The following is a 19776-nucleotide window of genomic DNA, read 5'->3' as shown; positions in this document are numbered from 1 at the left end:
GATCTTATTTTTTATACTCAGAACTTTGGTTTATGTGAGAAACATCATTAATCAGTAAATATTTCAAACTTATTTTAATCTGTAACGTCTCTGCACTTTGCTTCTCTGGAGGTGATTTTATTCCTAGCTAAATTCTACACTGTAGTATTCTCATCATATTACATTTATATTTTGCAGTTTTATAATCACCTTTGTTATTCAGATATATTTATGTGTACAGTGCTAGAGTCTATATTGGATATTCAAGTTTATCTATGGGAGTTTGGTGTTTAAGAGGAATGTTGAGGTCCTGGGCCTTATCCCTGGTACCAACAGACCACTGCATTTTAAAGAAGCTTTCAAGTGTTGATTGTCTGATGTATATGAAGGGATGATGAGACCCCAGGACATCACACGAGTGGGCATACTACTGAGAAAGTGAGTTTTGATAGTATTTGCAAAATCGTCTCTTCTACCTTTCTTGATGATGCCTTTACCATAGATTATGAAAAGTGTATTGTTATAAATTTTTAGAGCATTATTTATTTATTTTTTTTTGCGGTACGCGGGCCTCTCACTGTTGTGGCCTCTCCCGTTGCGGAATACAGGCTCCGGACGTGCAGGCTCAGCGGCCATGGCTCACGGGCCTAGCCACTCTGCAGCACGTGGGATCTTCCCAGACCAGGGCACAAACCCGTGTCCCCTGCAGCGGCAGGTGGACTCTCAACCAGTGTGCCACCAGGGAAGCCCCTGTAGACTTTTTAATGATGGCCATTCTGACCGCTGTGAGGTGGTACCTCATTGTAGTTTTGATTTGCATTTCTGTAATAATTAGCAATGATGAGCATTTTTTCATGTGCCTACTGGCTATCTGTAAGTCTTCTTTGGAGAAATATCTATTTAGGTCTTCTGCCCATTTTCGACAGGGTTGTTTGTTTGCCTGTTTTTTTTTTGTTGTTGTTGTTGTTGCTGTTGTTATTGAGTTGTATGAGCTGTTTGTATATTTTGAAAATTAAGCCCTTAACAGTCACATCATTTGCAAATATTTTCTCCCAGTCCATAGGCTGTCTTTTTGTTTTGTTTATGGTTTCCTTTGCTGTGCAAAATCTAAGTTTGATTAGGTTCCATTTGTTTATCACTGCTTTTATTTCTATTGCCTTGAGAGACTGACCTAAGAAAACACTGGTTCAATTTATGCCAGAGAATGTTTTGCCTATGTTCTCTTCTAGGAGTTTTATGGTGTCATGTCTTATATTTAAGTCTTTAAGCCATTTTGAGTTTATTTTTGTGTATGGTGTGAGGCTGTGATGTTGGAGGGGATGTGGAGTAAAGAGAACCCTCCTGTACCGTTGGTGGGAATGTAAATTGTTGCAGCCACTATGGAGAACAGTATGGAGGTTCCTCAAAAAACTAAAAATAGAGTTTCCATATGATCTAGCAATTCCACTTTTGGACATATATCCAGACAAAACTATAATTCAAAAAGATACATGCACCCCTATGTTCATAGCAGCACTATTTATAATAGTCAAGACATGGAAACAACCTAAATGTCCATCAACAGATGAATGTATAAAGAAGATGTGATATACATACACACACAATGGAATATTACTCAGCCATAAAAAGACTGAAATAATGCCATTTGCAGCAACATGGATGAACCTAGAGATGATCATACTAAGTGAAGTTAAGTCAGAAAGAGAAAGACAAATACTATATGATACCACTTATATGTGGAATCTAAAATACGCCACAAATGAACTTATCTATGAAACAGAAACAGACTCAAAGATATAGACAGCAGACTTGTGGTTGCCAAGGGGGATGGGGGAGGGAAGGATTGGGAGTTTGGGATTAGCAGATTCAAGCTATTATATATAGGATGGATAAAAAACAAGGTTTTACTGTATAGCACAGGAAACTACATTCAATATTTTGTGATAAACCATAATGGAAAAGAATGTGAAAAAGGATATACATATGTATAACTGAATCACTTTGTTGTATAGCAGAAATTAACACAACATTGTACATCAACTAAACTTCAACAAAATTTAAAAAAAACAAACAAACTACTCTTTAGGGGAAAAAACGTCAGTTGAAATTCCCCAAAAGGAGCTAAATAATGGCAACATTTTCAAATATTACTCTAGTAGTATTTTTTTTTCGGTACGCGGGCCTCTCCCTGTTGTGGCCTCCCGCTATTGTGGCCTCTCGCGTTGCGGAGCACAGGCTCCGGACGCGCAGGCTCAGCGGCCGTGGCCCACGGGTCCACGGGCCCAGCCGCTCCGCGGCATGTGGGATCTTCCCAGACCGGGGCACGAACCCGTGTCCCCTGCATCGGCAGGCGAACTCTCAATCACTGCGCCACCAGGGAAGCCCCACTAGTAGTATTTTTATTCATCTATTAGTGGGGTGGAGTGGTAGGCAGAATTAAAATTATCTAACTCAGCTCTGTCAGTAAGTTGGTAATTTTAATAATCACCTAGCCTTCTTTAAAACCTTGTATCTATGAGCAGCCCATAAGGTTACAATGGGAAAAGGCAATGTTAAGTTATGCAAATGATTTAACAAAAGATACATGAATGTCAGGGAAGTTAGGATTACAATCAAGCTTAGTAGATAAATGTTTAGATTCATCCTTTTCATCAATAAATTAAAACTATATAAAAAATTGAAACAATCTGTTTATTAAGATGTAAAATCAATTGGTTATTTTGAAACTACCAGTTGTATTTAGTCAGTAATAATGAATGAAAGTAAACACCAATATTAGACTGAATATTAGAGAACATAAAACACAAGTAATAGTGGAAAACACAAGTAATAGTGGCTCTTCCTGTTTTCCCCTTTAACTCTCAGTGGTCTTGGCCTCTTTATGATGTCACCTCTCAACATCACTAATTTGAACTCACAGTGCTTAAGTCCTGGCAAATCATAGGTGGGGGAAATGTCTGTACCAAGATTGTAAGTCCTCTTGTCAAATTTTATGTTTTAAAATAACTGAAATGCTCTAGTTAACTTTACATTTATTCTCTTTAATGTAAAGAGATGTTTGTTATATTATTATTATGTCACCGACAAACAAGAGAGTGTGTGTTTAACAGACACTTATGTTCTCAAGCAATATCATAAGTTGTTCTGATCCAAGACTTAACTATTTCATTCACTTGGGTAAAATATATACATGGCTATGGATAATTCTTTTTCCATGTGATTCTTCCTTTTTTTTATCATATTGTATTTTGGATCATATAGAATGAAAGAATTCATGATTGACATTCAGATAACTATCATCTCCTTAGAGGCCATTTGGAAATTTATAAGAACATTTTTTTTGTCACAGTGACTAAGGAGTGCTGCTGAACTTTAGACAGCATGGGTCAAGGGTGTTAAACCTTTGGTAGTAAGTGGGGCAGCCCAACACAAAGAAGAACAACTAAACACTAATTGTATCTTCTTGAGAAATACTGAGTATGCAAAAGTACTTTGCAATGAAAAGCAGACTATGCAGACATGGGAAGTTTGATGATAATAGTGTCCATATTCTTAATTTATCTTGTGTTAAAGTGAGGTAGGAAAATAAAACCTTTCAATTATGTATACCATTTTACTGTGAAGACATGGAACAAAGGCAAAGGCATGTGACTCTGGAAATATAAAGGAAAGTGTAACTGGGTTTTCTTTGGACACTACTGTTAAAGAAAAGATAAAACACAAATCTTGAAAATAAAACAGGCTTCCCTGTGCCTACCTCATTATAATACAATCACTACTTTAAAGGACAATCTTTAGTAAAATGTTTGACTGTATTTGTCCTGATTACTTTAGATGTTGAGTGACTTGCTCACTATTACACAGTAATCTCTGCTTGGGAATACACCATGACAGAATAACATCATATTGTACTTACTTTAAAATGTTTAAGCACAATAAAATATTGATTTCATTACTACTATCATGAGGATTGTGTAGCTTTCAAATAACTTCACCATAATGGTTAAAAACCTATTTTTGGTTTTATGACTATTTCTTTATGTTGTTTTCTACTGTAATCCCCAAACTCTTGTGCTATTGTAGAATAAAAGTGCGGTTGAATTCATAATCAAATGGCCTCATTGTTAGCCAATGAAGCCCACATAAAAATCCTTAATTATCATATTTCCTTAGGCTCAAGTGGCAACTTCCCATTCTCTTAACAGAGAATTTGAGATGCAGAAAATAATTTTCTGCTTGTCTTTCCTCTGAACTTTTCTAACAATGATAGGAACTTAATATTAGACTTACATTTCTGTGCCATGACTACCAACTTTGTACCTGATAAAGAAAATTCTCCTCTTTGAGCTCAGTACACCCCCTGCCCAATTAATCTTCTTTAATACCTTTGTTCATCCAAATCGCAACAACCCAACTCAAGAGTTTCACCTCTTCTTGCCTTTGTCTTCAATTCAAGTAGTGTCAGTCAACTCAATCCTTCCATTATTAATACTGAATAGGTCTAAGACATCTGAGGGAAGTGCAAGAGGTTTGCCCAAAGATTTGGCATCAGATAGGTATCTAAAAATCTGAACTTTAAAAACTTCCAGCATTAGCTTCCAGATCTCATATCCACTGTACATTTTATCTTTCTCTCCCCTGTGCTGCATTAATAAGTCCTCTCTTACTATCTTGGCCTAGGGTTTCACCTTGATATAAAACAGGGTTTACTAACCTTGGCACTATTGACATTTTAGGGGGGATAACTCTTTATTGGAGTTGAGGACGGGGTGGGGGGCAGGAAGGAATGGGGGTCCTGTGCATTATAAGATGTTTAGTAGCATTTGTGGTTCCCTACGTACTAGATGTTAGTATCAGCAAGTATGTGTGCACACATGCGTACGCACACACACACACACATGCACACAACTGTGACAATCAAAAATATCTCAGACGTTGCACAATATCCCCTGGGGGAGGAGATTCAAAATACGCTCAGGTTGAGAAACACTGCTCTAGAAAATGTTAGAAAAAGACAGGAAATCTCAGGATACTACACATAGAGCCATCCCTCAGCAAGAAAATACCCATGTGGCTCTTGACCTTTGCCTTTACATCGAGACCCCTCTAGCAATACAACAATGACTCAGGCCCCAGTCCGTCCCTGGAAAACTTTCTGCTAAGTCCTTTGTGGCCTTATTTACTGTGCATCTGACACAGAATCCCAAAATCCAGAGCCGGTTGTCAGGATATATTGGGATATATATGAAATAGAATACTGCTCAGCCATAAAAAAGAATAAAATTGTGCCATTTGCAACAACATAGATGGACTTGAAGAGTATTATGTTAAGTGAAATAAGTCACACAGAGAAAGATAAACACTGTATGGTATCACTTACATATAGAATCTAAAAAATAAAACAAACTAGTGAATATAGCAAAAAAGAAACAGATTCACAGATATAGAGAACAAACTTGTGATTACCAGTGCAGAGAGGGGTACAAACTATTATGTATAAATTGAGCTACAAGGATATATTGTACAACACAGGGAATATAGCCAATATTTTATAATACCTATAAATGGAGCATAACCTTTAAAACTGTGAATTACTATATTGTACACGTGTAACATTACAATGTAATGTACATTACTGTAATCTGTAATATTACATTCCACAAGGCTGACAATGTGTATCTTCTTTACATTAAAAAGCTGACGGACACTGAGACTGATTTTGGAATGTTTAGATATGTGGACCTGAAGTGAAGGCAGATTTGTGGCTTCTGTGTTCCATTTAATCTTAGTTAAGATGAAGTATTAGTTAGTGTGTGTGTGTGTGTGTGTGTGTGTGTGTGTGTGTGTGTGTGTGTATTCCAATACCTTAATTAAAAAACTAGGCATATCACAAAATAACAACCGTTTGACTTAATTGTTGTGTTTCTTCTTCTTTTTAGAGTAATTAAATTAGACCATCTTCACACTTTTGAGGGACATTTTAAAAAGGATAGAAGTAAATTTATATTCACATAAAAATAGTTTTCAAATAAAAACCAATAAAACATACACTGAGAGATCGTATTTTTTTCATAAGAAACTTCAAGAATTGAATCTGAATGCATCCTGGTCTAGAAAATTTCTTGACTGTCCCAGAGAGGCAAGGGGAGAGATGCTCTCACCAGCAGAACTAGACTTAGGGGAAAGAATGGAAAAATTCTCTCCAGTCCTAAAAGATTAAATTGATTTAACTGCTTATGACATACGTAAATTTATATAGAGAGTGAGAACTATGGTATTTGGATCATTGCTATTTTAGGGGTCCTATAAATTCTTCTCAGTAAAAATAAAACTAAATGTATTGAATTGTCACTAACTCTAACCTAACCAACCTTAAGAAACATAAGAATTTTCAACCACACCATTAAGTTACATTTTGCCAGTTTCCAGTCAGTCCATTCTGCCTCTCCCCCACAAATGGCTGCTAAGTTACCATGGAAAATCTTGCCTATTCTTGAAATTAACACAAATTAAATCATAACATATATGCTTTTGGGTTTCTGGATTTTTTTCTTTCAGTATAATATATTTTTTTGGATTCATCCATGTTTCCATGTTGCATACATCAGTAATATGTTCCTTTACATGGCTGAGTAGTATTCCATTACATGAATATACCATACTTAGTTTATCCATTCTCCTGTTGATCACTTTAGTTTTGTATTATTATGGGTTACTTTAGTTTTGGGTTATTATGAATAAAGTTGCTATAAACATTTTTCCCAAGTTTTTTGGAGATTTCTCTTGGGTAACCTACTAGTGGAAATGCTGAACCATACACAGAACATGTGTATGTTTAACTTTATTTTAAAAAAATCAAGGGACTTGCCTGATGGTCCAGTGGTTAAAACTTCACTTTCCAATGCAGGGGGTGCGGGTTCGATCCCTGGTCAGGGAGCTAAGATCCCACATGTCTTGCGGCCAAAAAACCAAGGCATAAAACAGAAGTAATGTTGTAACAAATTCAATAAAGACTTTAAAAATGGTCCATATCAAAAAAAAAGTAAAGAAAAAATTAAAAAAAAAATCAAGTGGTATTCCAAAGTGGTTGTACCATTTGTACATCCACCACTGATGCTGAACATGTCAGATGCTCTATATTGTAGCTGATGACTGGTGTCATTAATCCTTAACTTCAGCTATTCTAGTGGGTTTAAAGGGTTCTTTTACTTCTAATCAGATATATATGTGTGTGTATGTGTGTATATGTGTGTGTGTGTGTATATATATATTTTTTCCCTTTCATCTTTAATTTCCCTGAGGAATTTGTTTTTCTTTAGTTCTCTTATACAGGTCTCACATATATTTCAATAAAATTATTTTAAAATAATTTTTGTTATTACAAATTATACTATTATATTGTTTTCTTAAATTTATATGCCCAACTTTTCTAGTTATAGAAATATAATTAGTTGATATAATTAGACCTTGTATCATATGATCTTATTATGTTCAAAAAATATCTCTAAATTATTTTTTAGGTGTCATTAGATATTCTACTTACTAAACAATGCCCTCTGTGAATAAAGTCCAATTTTACTTCTTCCTTTCCATTTTAATGCTTTTATTGCCTTATGGAACAATACAGCATCTGGATTACAATGCTGAAGGAAGTGAGCATCCATGCCTTGTTTATAGTTTATAGAGGAAAGACAGTCAATATTCCACCATTAATTAATTTGATTTTAATAATAACTATTGTCAGGACTCATTTTATCTATTTGAGGAAGATGCCTTCTATTCCTAGTTTTATCAGAGTTTTGCTTTTTTGGTTTTGTTTTTTGCAATATGCGGGCCTCTCACTGTTGTGGCCTCCCCCACCGCGGAGCACAGGCTCTGGACGCGCAGGCTCAGCGGCCATGGCTCACGGGCCCAGCCGCTCCGCGGCATGTGGGATCCTCCCGGACCGGGGCACGAACCCGCGTCCCCTCCATCGGCAGGCAGACACTCAACCACTGTGCCACCAGGGAAGCCCCCAGAGTTTTTAATTATGAATGAATGTTACTCTTTTTCAAAACTACTTCTGCATATCTTGAGATAATCAGATGAATTTCTTATATGTTATTTGGAGTGATTACAACGATTAATTCATATTAAACTAACTAGGTTACATTGCAGAGAGTAAACCTCAATGATCATGATATGTTAGCCTTTTTATAGATTGTTCAGCAAGAATAATTAATAAATTGTTAAGGAATTTTTGCATCTATGTTAATGCATGGTATTAGTCTATAATATACATTTCTGGTAATGTCCTTGAGACATTTTGGTGACAGGGTTACTTATATTGATCTCAAAAATGAGTTTAAATATCTTCCTGCTTCCTCTTGTTTCTGAAAAACTTGTGTAGAGTTGTTAGTATTTTCCCTTAAGTTTTTAATTTGATTTATCAATAAAACTCCATGGGCCTGTGCCTTCTTTTCTGGGAAGGTTTTTGATAGTGAATTAAATTTATTTAATAATTATAGGGCTCTTCACATTTTTGTTGTTTCATCTTGTGTCAGTATTGGTAAATAAACTGAGTTTTACAAGGAGCTCATCTATTTCACTTGAGTTGCTCAGTTTATTACAATAAAATTGTTACTGATATTCCTCATTATCCTTTAAAATCTATATAATTACAAAGGCTTCATCTCTCCAGATATTGGTAATTTGTGTGTTCTCTCTGTTTTTCTTCATCAGTTTTTCTAAAAGTTAATAAATTTTTTTGCGATACGCGGGCCTTTCACCGCCACAGCCTCTCCCGCTGCGGAGCACAGGCTCCGGACGCGCAGGCCCAGCAGCCATGGCCCACGGGCCCAGCTGCTCTGCGGCATGCAGGATCCTCCCAGACCAGGGCACGAACCCGCGTCCCCTGCATCAGCAGGCGGACTCTCAACCACTGCACCACCAGGGAATCCTAAAAGTTAATAAATGTTAATAATCTTTTCAAAAACAAATTTTGGATTTTTATATTTGCTCTAATTTGGTTTTTTAAAATTTTTATTTTATATTGGAGTATAGCTGATTTACAACATTGTGTTAATTTCAGGTGTACAGCAAAGTGATTCAGTTATACATATACATATATCTATTCTTTTTCAAATTCTTATCCCATTTAGGTTATTACAGAATATTGAGCATGGTTCCCTGTGCTACACAGTAGGTCCTTCTTGGTTATCTACTTTTAAATATAGTAGTGTGTATATGTCAATTCCAAACTCCCAATTTATCCATATGTCTCACCTTTCCTTTCTGGTAACCATAAGTTTGTTTACTATGTCTGTGTGTCTGTTTCTGTTTTGTAAATAAGTTCATTTTTTTCATTTTTTTTTTAGATTCCACATATAAGTGATATCATATGATATTTGTCTTTTTCTGTCTGATTTACTTCACTTAGTATGATAATCTCCAGGTCCATCCATGTTCCTGCAAATGGCATAATTTTATTCTCTTTGATGGCTGAGTAATATTCCACTGCATATGTGTACCACATCTTCTTATCCATTAATCTGTCAATAGACATTTAGGTTGCTTCCATGTCTTGCCTATTATAAACAGTGCTGCAATGAACACTAGGGTGCATGTATCCTTTTGAACCATGCTTTTCTCCAGATATATGCCCAGGAGTGGGACTCTGGATCATATGGTAGCTCTATTTTTAGTTTTTTCAGGAACCTCCATACTGTTCTCCATAGTGGCTATACCAATTTATATTCCCACTAACATGGTAGGAGGGTTCCCTTTTCTCCACACTCTATCCAGCATTTATTGTTTGTAGACTTTTTGATGATGGCCATTCTGACTGGTGTGAGGTGATATCCCATTGTAGTTTTGATTTGCATTTCTCATTTCTCTACTAATTAGTGATGTTGAGCATATTTTCACGTCCCTCTTGGCCATCTGTATGTCTTCTTCAGATAAATGTCTATTTAGGTCTTCTGTCCACTTTTTGATTGGGTTGTTTCTTTTTTTTTTGATATTGAGCTGCATGTGCTGTTTGTAAATTTTGGAGATTAATCTCTTCTTGGTCACAATGTTTGCAAATATTTCTCCCATTCTGTGGGTTGTCTTTTCTTTTTGCTTATGGTTTGCTTTACTGTGCAAAAGCTTTTGAGTTTAATTAGGTCCCATTTGATTCTTTTTATTTCCATTACTCTAGGAGATGCACTGAAAAAGATATTGCTACCATTTATGTCAAAGAGTGTTTTGCCTATGTTTTCCTTTAAGAGTTTTATAGTATCCAGTCTTACATTTAGGTTTGTAGTCCATTTTGAGTTTGTTCTTGTGTATGGTGTTAGAGAATGTTTTAACTTCATTATTTTACATGTAGCTGTCTAGTTTTCCCAGTACCATTTATTGAAGAGACTGTCTTTTCTCCACTGTATAGTCATGCCCTCCTTTGTCATAGAGTAATTGACCATAGGTGCGTGGGTTTATTTCTGGGCTTTCTATTCTGTTCCATTGATCTGTATTTCTGTTTTTGTGCCAGTACTGTATTGCTTTGATTACCATAGGTTAGTAGTATAGTCTGAAGTCAGGGAGCCTGATTCCTACAGCTATGTTTTTCTTTCTCAAGATTGATTTTGGGACTTCCCTGGCAGTCCAGTGGTTAAGAAAATAATGCACACTTCCAATGCAGGGGGCATGGGTTTGATCCCTGGTGGCGGAACTAAGACCCCACATGCTGTGTGGCGTGGCCAAAAAAAAAAAAAAAAAAAGATTGACTTGGCTATTCAGGGTCTTTTGTGTCTCCATACAAATTAAAAAATTTTTTGTTCTAGTTCTGTGAAAAATGCCCCTGGTAATTTGATAGGGATTGCAATAAATCTTCAGATTGCCTTGAGCAATATAGTTATTTTGACAATATTGATTATTCCAGTCCAAGAACGTGGAACATCTTTCCATCTGTTTGTGTCATCTTCAGTTTCTTTCAGCAGCAGCTTATAGTTTTCAGAGTGTAGGTCTTTGGCCTCCTTATGTAGGTTTATTCCTAGATATTTTATTCTTTTGATGCTATGGTAAATGGGATTGTTTCTTTAATTTCTCTTTCTGATATTTCATTGTTAGTGTATAGATATGCGACAGATTTCTGTGTATTAATTTTATATCCTGCTACTTTAGCAAATTCATTGATGAGCTCTAGTAGTTTACTGGTAGCATCTTTAGGATTTTCTATGTATAGTACCATGTCATCTGCAAAGAGAGAGAGTTTTACTTCTTTTCCAATTTGGATTCCTTTTATTTCTTTTTTTCCCCTCTGATTGCTGTGGCTATGACTTCCAAATCTATGTTGAGTAAAAATGGTAAGAGTGGACATCCTTGTCCTGTTCCTGATCTTAGAGTAAATGCTTTCAGCTTTTCACTATTGAGTATGATGTTAGCTGTATGTTTGTAATATATAGCCTTTATTATATTGAGGTGTGTTCCCTCATTGCCCACTTTCTGGAAAGTTTTTATCATAAATTGGTGTTGAATTTTGTCAAAAGCTTTTTCTGCATCTATTGAGATGATCATATGGTTTTTATTCTTCAATTTGTTAATGTAGTGTTATCACACTGATTGACTTGAGGATACTGAAAAATCCTTGCATCCCTGGGATAAATCCCACTTGGTAGTGGTGTATGATCCTTTTAATGCATTGTTGGATTCTGTTTGCTAGTATTTTGTTGAGGATTTTTGCATCTATGTTCATCAGTGTATGGCCTGTAATTTTCTTTTTTTGTGGTATCTTTGTCTGGTTTTGGTATCAGGGCAATGGTGGCTTCACAGAATAAGTTTGAGAGTGCTCCTCCCTCTGCAGTTTTTTGGAAGAGTTGAGAAGGATAGGTTTTAGCTCTTCTCTATATATTTGATAGACTTGCCTGTGAAGCCATCTGGTCCTGTACTTTGTTGAATTTCAATACTTATGATCAGTCTATTCATATTTTCTATTTATTCCTAGTTTAGTCTTGGGAGACTGTACCTTTCTAAGAATGTGTCCATTTCTTCTAGGTCTTCCATTTTATTGGAATATAGTGGCTGTAGTAATCTCTTACGATACTTTGTATTTCTGTGATGTCAGTTGTAACTTCCTATTTTTCATTTCTAGATTTATTGACTTGACCCCTCTTTCTTTTTTTCTTAATGAGCTTCACTAAAGGTTTATCAATTTTGTTTATCTTCTCAAAGAACCAGCTTTTAGTTTCATTGATCTTTTCTATTTTCTTCATCTCTATTTCATTTATTTCTGCTCTGATCTTTATGATTTCTTTCCTTCTGCTCATTTTGGGTCTTGTTTGTTCTTCTTTCTCTAGTTGCTTTAGGTGTAAGGTTAGATTGTTTGCGATTTTCCTTGTTTCCTGAGGTAAGATTGTATTGCTATCAACTTCCCTCTTAGAACTTCTTTTGCTGTGTCCCATAGGTTTTGGGTCATTGCGCTATCATTGTCATTTGTCTCTAGGTATTTTTTTTTATTTCCTCTTTCATTTCTTCAATGATCCACATTGTTTAGCCTCCACATATCTGTGTTTTTTACAGGTTTTTTTTTTTTTTCTTGTTAGTTGACTTCTAATCTCATAGCCTTGTCGTTGGAAAAGATGCTTGATATGTTTTCAATTTTCTTAAATTTACTGAGGCTCACTTTGGGGCCCAGCATGAGATCAATCCCAGAGAATGTTCCACAGGCATTTGAAAAGAATGTGTATTCTGCTGCTTTTGGATGGAATGCTCTAAAAATATCAATTAAGTGCATCTGGTCTAATGTGTCACTTAAAGCCTGTGTTGCCTTATTGATTTTCTGTCTGGGTGATCTTTCCACTGATAAAAGTGGGGTTATATTTGCTCTAATTTTGTTTTCCCTTTCACTGATTTTTCTTGCTTAAGCTTTATTATTTTCTCCCTTTAACTTTATTATGATATTTTCCTAATTTTAAAGCAGAAATTTACAACATTGATTTTAAACTTTTTTCTAATAAAATGCATTAAAGCTATGAAGTTCTCTCTATGTACTGTCTGCAGTATTCCACAATTTTTGTTATAAATTATTGTCCATTTGCTTCTTTTTCATAAGTGTGAATTGTAAATTGACCGCTGGTTATTTAGAAGGAGATGTTTATGTTTCAAATGTTTATGTACTTTCAATATACTGTTGACCCATGAATAACATGGGCTGTAGGGGAGCCAATTCCCACAAAGTCAAAAATCCACACAGAACTTAATAGTTGGCCCTCCAAATCTGCGGTATTACATTCAGGAATTCAACCAAGCACAGATCTTGTAGTATGGTAGTATTACTGAAAAATATCCACATATAAGTGGACCCATGAAGTTCAAACCCTTGTTGTTCAAGGGTCAACTGTAATTTTGTTATTGATTTTTAATTGAATTGCTTTATGATCAAAGAATATTCCTCAGAGCTTACACAGAAATTAATGGACCATGCCTATGTACCACTTTTTAAATCTCAAATTTAATAATATTGTTTCATGACATAGTTCCTCTTTCAGAGCATTTAGAAAAGAGAAGTTCATAATCATGGTTGAAAATCGAAATTTCTTAAGCAGTATATAAATGTAGATTGGCTAGGTTTAAACCTAGAGATATAGTAGGGTGAGTAATTTTAATACACGCCCTCAGTTAAGAAATCACTAGACCAGGTAACTTATTAGTCAACACATCCTGAATTTTATTCAATTAATTCATTCAAAATTTTGTAGAGTGGCAAAAATGTGCCAGGTTTTTTACTGGGAACAAAAATTTTAATGAAGGTACCAAGATATTTTTGTACTGCACTTTATTCTTAATATTTATATAATGTTAAAATAAGGAAATCACTCTATGAGCATGTGTGTTTTTATGTGTGTGTGTATGCGTGTGTGTGTAAGCCCCAAACTCACTCATGATCAACAATGACATTATTTCTGTAATATAATGGGATGATGTATAATAATATTTCTTTAACAGATCTTAATATGTGCCTCCATTACAAATAAATAAGAATTAGATATAAAACTCCCCTTTGTGAGAATAAACATGCTCATATAGTACTAAGACAAATGGAAATTTGTAAATAGAAACTACTTTGCAACATAGTTTTATTTCTCATATTTTCCTAGAGAAGAAAAAAAGTCAAAATCCATATCAATGCTTGTGATATACACTGACACACACACACACACACACACACACACACACATGCACACATTCACAGACAGACATGCATGCCATTGAGTGATTTGGATTTGGTTAAATTCTGAGATTATTTTGAGGATCTGATCTCACCTAGGCATAGTGTTTTTAAGATGATGTCTTATAATTCTTACAATGTCTTATAGTTCAATTTTAAGAGAATTTGGAGCATAAAGTGGGGAAAAATTCAATCATGGTGTCATTAAAAAGCCCATAAATGTCCATATTTCAGATACGCATTTTGGTGACTTTCTTTTTTTTTTTTTTTTAAATTTCATTTATTTATTTATTTTTGGCTGTGCTGGGTCTTCTTTTCTGTGCATGGGCTTTCTCCAGTTGCAGTGAGCAACTGCAGGGGGCCACTCTTCATCGCGGTGCGCGGGCCTCTCACTGTCGCGGCCTCTCTTGTTGCGGAGCACAAGCTCCAGACACGCAGGCTCAGTAGTTGTGGCTCACGGGCCTAGTCACTCCGCGGCATGTGGGATCTTCCCAGACCAGGGCTCGAACCCGTGTCCCCTGCATTGGCAGGCAGACTGTCAACCACTGCGCCACCAGGGAAGTCCTGGTGACTTTTTTTTTTAAATGTTTTTATCCATCTTGTTTTAGTTATGTTGAAGTTTGTGTTAAAAACACATATTTGGTCATTTCTATTTTTCTAGGATGAAGTAATCTTACATAAAAATAGAGATCTAAGAATGTAAAATATTTCTCTAGTTGGTCATGGCAAGTGTTTATGTACAGTAATGATCGTTAAATAGAGTGATTTTGTATAAATTAATTAAAACTTTCCCCTCTTATTTTAATAGCCAAAAAATAAACTTCGGGACATGTGATAATTACATCCCAGGTAAGAAAGTTCAATTTTTTAAAACAGGTATGATTAATTTTAGGGATAAGTAATAAACAACAGCTGTCATGGAGTATTATTAAAAATCAGCTTTTAATTTTCCTAAGCACCTTTCTCATGGGCTCAGTGAATACCTTCTAAAGATATTTTGTCTTACTATCCACAGAAAATTAAGTGAATATGTTCAGCAACATAAAGGTGGACATATTTACAGGTTAGAATTCAAACAGTTAGATAATCTTACAGTTGAAAGGCAGTGTAAAAAAATGGATAAATAACTTCTTACCTGTGTCAGGAACGTCTTCTGCTACATTGCTGATATTCTATATCGGACATATAATTGGCAAAAAAATTCATTACTTGACAAGGCCAGTCAATCTGATGGTGAAGGACTTCTTATATCAAGTAATCAATTTTCTCTCATATATTAAACTTAAATATATCTTTCATTCTGCATATTTTCTCATTGATCCTGATTCTATCTTTAGGAGACTCACAGGACAAGTCTATTTTCTCTTATATACAGCATTTTTGTACATACTTAAATAGATGAGGATATCTCTCTCACAGGTCTTATTGGTAACCTAAATATTTTTAACCATTTATATTATAGTTTCTATGTAACTCGACTCTCACAATCACAATTCTGTAGGTACTCTTTATTTATCGATTTTCTTCATTAGTATGCCACCGATGACAATGCGGTTCTGGGGTGTATGACATTTACTCTTGTAGCTTAGAATATGGTTACTAACTAAGGGGATCTTAAGTGTTAGCCTTTATATTCAGTCATATATTTACTGAATATTTTAAATAGGAACTGTGCTAAGTACTTTGGGAGTTACAAAAGTAGCTACCATAATTTCTGTTCTCAGTAGAATTGTATTCTAGCCAAAAGAGTATAAAGGAAAAATCTAGATTGGAAGAGATAGAAAGATTAAAAGGAAACAGTAAAACTGTTTTTTTTCCACTTATATTACAGACTATATTAGTTTCACAATGACTATATAATTAACTACAAAATTAGTTAAGGGCTTCCCTGGTGGTGCAGTGGTTGAGAGTCCGCCTGCTGATGCAGGGGACGCGGGTTCGTGCCCCGGTCTGGGAAGATCCCACATGCCGCGGAGCGGCTGGGCCCGTAAGCCATGGCCGCTGAGCCTGCGCGTCTGGAGCCTATGCTCCGCAACGGGAGAGGCCACAACAGTGAGAGGCCCGCGTACAGCAAAAAAAAAAAAAAAAAAAAAAAAAAACTAGTTAAAATTTTAAAAAATCAAATTTTATTTTCTCATATTAATAGTACAGAATTTCAAACATTACCAAATACATGAAGCCATAATTTGAATCATTTATTTATTAATTTACATATGATTACTTACTGCCATTTTATTTATTTATTTTTTATTTTTTCTAAACCAAACCAAATTTATTTATGAATTATTAACCTCTTGACAGTACTTGGGCAATGGGAAAGAATGGGCAAGAGAAACTTACTGCCATTTTAGGTCTGATAAAATTCTATTTATTCTGAAGTGTATGCCTAATGTTTTCTTATTTTAGTCAGTGAATTAAGTAAAAAATCATGGAATCAGCAACATTTTGCCCTGGTATTTCCCAAACCACCACGGCCAGGAACAAGAAGGAGATCAAAACCTTCCCAACTACAAGACAAAACAGTTCCTGTGAGTTTTGAAAAGATCACATACTTTTACTGGTAATAATCTTGTGAAATCATGTATAGCTATATATGTTACAGATCATCATTGACCAATGGGATTTCTGTGATGATGGAAGTATTTTATATCTTTGCATTCCAATTCCAATATGGCTACTGAACACTTGAAATGAGGCTACTGCAACTGAGCAGTTGAATTTTACATTCAATTTGATTCAGTTCACACATGTGGCCTTTAAATGTCATATTATACAGCACAGTTGAAGGTAATTCAATTCTACTACTTGGAGAAAGTAGATATATTTAATTTGCATTTCAGTATATAAAAATTACTCCCTTATTTCATATTAAATATTTGCTCAGCAATCCCACATTATAGAAAATATGTATCCAAGAAGCACAGAAATCTGGAGATCCTAAGGCTACAGTTAGTATGAACATTCAGAAAATATTCCCCAGTTGGAGAAACACCCTCATGAGAATCATGGAGTTACATTATAAACTAAGGAAGTTTCAATGCTTTCTCATTTCCTATAATATAGAATTCCAGATTTTGAGTATTAGAAGATTAATATTTCCCAATGTTTCTGGAATCATCAAGGAATATGAAAATGTTCCAAGAAAAGTTTTCACAAAATAACATATCATGAACTCTTGTTTATTTTAGGGAATATATTTAATCAGTAGTAACCTAGGTTTCTTCTGTTTTCTCATCCTTTTTTCATTTTCCTTTCTTTATTAAATTTATTTTTACAGCCATTAACATTCTTTCCAAAATTTGCTATTTTTGCAATTAAGCTTTTAAAAATATTTGATTAGGAGTTGAAAACAGAATGTACCATTCTGCTCAAACTAATGTCCACTGAATGTTATCGTTTTCATTACTGCAGTTTCCTATCTGATACTCAAATTATATCTTGTCAGGCAGAGGAGTATTAGGCTTTTACTTTTAACCACAGGTAGCATTCTAAATTCCAGAGACTCTGAATATGACAATAGAGACCAGGATATGCCTGAACATGAAACTCTTAGATATTAGAGAATAATTAGTTTCTGAGTTAGCACAGAAATGGAAGGTGGGGAAGACATTCCAAGAAATCTCAAGAACACAGAGTAAAAAAACAAAAAACAAAAACAAAAACAAAACCTAAATCTCTCATGATTGTGAAGAGAGGTTCTGATTTGTCATTAGTCAGTGAAGTTCTGTGAGAATTTTAACATAAAATATTGAGGGAATTATGAAGATCCTCTAAATTAAAATTAGGCCTTAAATGAGGCATGCTGTCCTTTAATACAAAAAAGGAACAAAGTTGAAAAAGCATAATAAACTATGCAATCTACCATTTACCCACTATTTATCAAAATCTAAAATCTTTTCATGGTTCAAGTTAAATGTATTCAATATCTGGTAATAAAGGCTGTGTAACTCACACACAAGTTGTTCATTATTATTCTAACCAATATTTCAGAGATATGATGAAGACAAATTAAGGGGAGCTCATAAACCACCATTATGGATGCACCGTTCTTTAATGAGAATTTCTGAGAGACCATCTGTTTATTTAGCTGCTAGGAGGCAGCCTCTACAGAAACCAGCTCGACACTCCAGGGAGGATGCTAAAGATGCAGCAAAACCTTTATCTCCATCAATAATTAAGAAAAGTAAGGAAGACAAGAAGGACAAATCAGATGCAGAAGCAGAGTCCACAGTTTCAGAGGAAAAACTTAGGAAAGGTTCAGAGAAAGAACCAGGAGCTAAAGAAGAGAAAGCAGATGCAAAGAAAGATGTCAAAATAGAGAAAAAAGGTTCAGAGAAGGGCAAGGAGTCAGTTACAGAATCTGAAGATGAAAAAGCAGGTGCAATAAAAGGTTCTGAAAAATACAAGATAGGTTCAAAGAAGGACAACGACTCAGCTACAGAATCAGAAGGTGAAAAAGGAGATGCAAAGCAAGACTCTAAAAAAAATAAGAAAGGGTCAAAGAAGGGCAAGGAGTCTGATACAGAAACAGAAGGTGAAAAGGGAGATGCAAAGAAAGATTCAAAGAAAGATAAGAAAGGTTCAAAGAAGGGCAGGGAGTCTGATACAGAAACAGAAGGTGAAAAGGGAGATGCAAAGAAAGATTCAAAGAAAGATAAGAAAGGTTCAAAGAAGGGCAGGGAGTCTGCTACAGAATTAGAAGGTGAAAAAGGAGATGCAAAGAAAGATTCCAAAAAAGATAAGAAAGGTTCAAAGAAGGGCAAGGAGTCTGATACAGAAACAGAAGGTGAAAAGGGAGATGCAAAGAAAGATTCAAAGAAAGATAAGAAAGGTTCAAAGAAGGGCAGGGAGTCTGCTACAGAATTAGAAGGTGAAAAAGGAGATGCAAAGAAAGATTCCAAAAAAGATAAGAAAGGTTCAAAGAAGGGCAAGGAGTCCATTACAGAACCAGAAGGTGAAAAGAAAGATGGAAAGAAGGATAAGAAAGGGAGCAAGGATTCAAAGAAACCTGGCGAGAAAGGAGATGAATCAAAGGACAAGAAAGATTCAAAGAAGAAGGAGAGTAAAAAAGATAAGAAAGATGAAAAGCCCAGTGAGGCAGATAGTGAGTCAAAAGATGCTGCCAAGAAAGAAAAGAAAGATGCCAAGAAGGATGCAAAGAAAGATGCCAAGAAGGGCAAGTAGGCCTTGGATGGTAATTCAAAAGAGTATTTGATGGAACAATTTTAGTAGTCTGAAACTGAATATATGAAAAGGGGGATTCAAAGAATTAATGGAATAAGTTTTTAAATGGGGGAAAGAAGAACACAAAGATGGGCTCAGAAAACCTTCATGAAAAATATAAGAAAGACGTTAAAAGGACTTGGAGGATACTTATGCTAAATTTGGGGATATGAAGAATTCAATGACAGATCCCTAGAAAGATTCATAAAGAATATTCAGAAGTTAATGATGTTGAATCTGTGGATACAAAGAAGAAAAAAATCAACAAAGGCGTCAACAAAATTCAAGGATGCAGATATTGAAACCATAGATTTAAACAACCTGAAATTGTACCCACAGATTTAAATAAAGAACCACAGGAGTCATGAGAGGAAGTCAAACAAATTTCA

The 19776-nt window shown here is 35.2% G+C and overlaps 1 protein-coding gene across 1 annotated transcript; it reads left to right on the top strand.

Moving 5' to 3' along the window:
* Window positions 1-370: 370 nt before the first annotated feature.
* CYLC2 (cylicin 2) lies at window positions 371-19348 on the top strand (the record flags this gene model as incomplete). The annotated part of the gene is made up of 4 exons (XM_082842329.1): window positions 371-417; window positions 14973-15013; window positions 16571-16692; window positions 18155-19348. The coding sequence occupies 4 exons, from the start codon at window positions 371-373 to the stop codon at window positions 19346-19348; spliced, it is 1404 nt and encodes a 467-aa protein (XP_082698455.1).
* Between the last annotated feature and the right edge of the window lie 428 nt (window positions 19349-19776).

The sequence above is a fragment of the Leucopleurus acutus genome (genome assembly GCF_964270905.1).
Source record: "Leucopleurus acutus genome assembly, chromosome: 7".
NCBI lineage: Eukaryota > Metazoa > Chordata > Mammalia > Artiodactyla > Delphinidae > Leucopleurus > Leucopleurus acutus.
This window is presented reverse-complemented; position numbering and strand designations above follow the sequence as displayed.